The following is a 1028-nucleotide window of genomic DNA, read 5'->3' as shown; positions in this document are numbered from 1 at the left end:
ACTTTTGCAGGAGTTTGGTCAAATCCTAATTAATTTCCCCAAGATTTGACTGGAACTTCTTCAACCACTAAATGAGTCACCAGTGTGTCAATTTGTTCAAATGATCAATTTGTCTAATTTAATGGGAAAAAGTGGATTATAACTACGGAAAAAGTAGTAGAATAGAATTGCAATTTGAAAAGTTTGAAATATAAATAAGAGCAATTGGGAAGGAAGAAAATATTTATCATACCCGTTCCAAGAGGATATTCTTCGAAAGAGACGTCAATTCTCACGCCCAGAGTGGATTCTTCTTTTTTCATCTCTTTTTCCATCATTTCAGCCCGGTAATTCACTGCCAGAATGACGTGATCAACGCCGGCCTTGGCCAACGCCTCGATCTGGTGCAGCATCATCGGCTTGTTGCAAAATTCCACAATCGGCTTTGGCCTTGTCAAAGTCAGCGGTCTCAGACGAGTTCCATAGCCGCCAACCAATATCAGAGCTTTCATGTTCGGTTGAATATCCTGCACTAGTTAGTGCCTGCTTTTCCTTCTAGCAGCTGTCAAATTGTAAATACCAACCAGCGAACCACTGTGCACAATTTTTTATGACACAACTGAGCATACAATTCGTACCATATTACAAAAGAAAATCAAGTTATCTTTACAATAATGACGTTGCACTTGTTGTTGTACTTGATTATCATGGTTGTTTTGAAACCAATCAAAATGAAAAATGGACCTAAATGAAAAGATGTTATTTTTACTTTTCAAATGCGCAACACGATACAACAATTCAAAATTTCACATTTCAAAATGAAACATTCCAAACAACTGTTACAAGTGATTGAAAAATTATCAGAATTGAAGCATTTCAATTTATAAAAAAACTAAAAACATATTTTAATGTGCTTAATAACGTCCGTTGAAAACAATTTCTCAGAAAGAAAGAGAAGAATCTGCACGCCAAGTGCAATAGATTAAAATTGTCTTTTGATAATTTCACGCCAACCATTTGGTTCGCAATTGTCGACTCAATTTTGAAAC

The 1028-nt window shown here is 35.7% G+C and overlaps 1 protein-coding gene across 1 annotated transcript; it reads right to left on the bottom strand.

Annotated features, from left to right (window-relative positions):
- Positions 1–113: 113 nt before the first annotated feature.
- Tsp_14101 (mannose-1-phosphate guanylyltransferase) lies at positions 114–491 on the bottom strand. The gene has a single exon (XM_003366457.1). The coding sequence runs from the start codon at positions 489–491 to the stop codon at positions 114–116; it is 378 nt and encodes a 125-aa protein (XP_003366505.1).
- Between the last annotated feature and the right edge of the window lie 537 nt (positions 492–1028).

The sequence above is a fragment of the Trichinella spiralis genome (genome assembly GCF_000181795.1).
Source record: "Trichinella spiralis strain ISS 195 chromosome Unknown Scfld5976, whole genome shotgun sequence".
NCBI classification, from domain to species: domain Eukaryota; kingdom Metazoa; phylum Nematoda; class Enoplea; order Trichinellida; family Trichinellidae; genus Trichinella; species Trichinella spiralis.
The sequence above is the reverse complement of the archived record's forward strand: the minus strand, read 5'-3'. Positions and strand labels throughout refer to the sequence as shown.

What these genes read in the sequence shown, in the direction of transcription:
- Tsp_14101 (XM_003366457.1), bottom strand. Translation starts at nt 491, where the DNA reads ATGAAAGCTCTGATATTGGTTGGCGGCTATGGAACTCGTCTGAGACCG.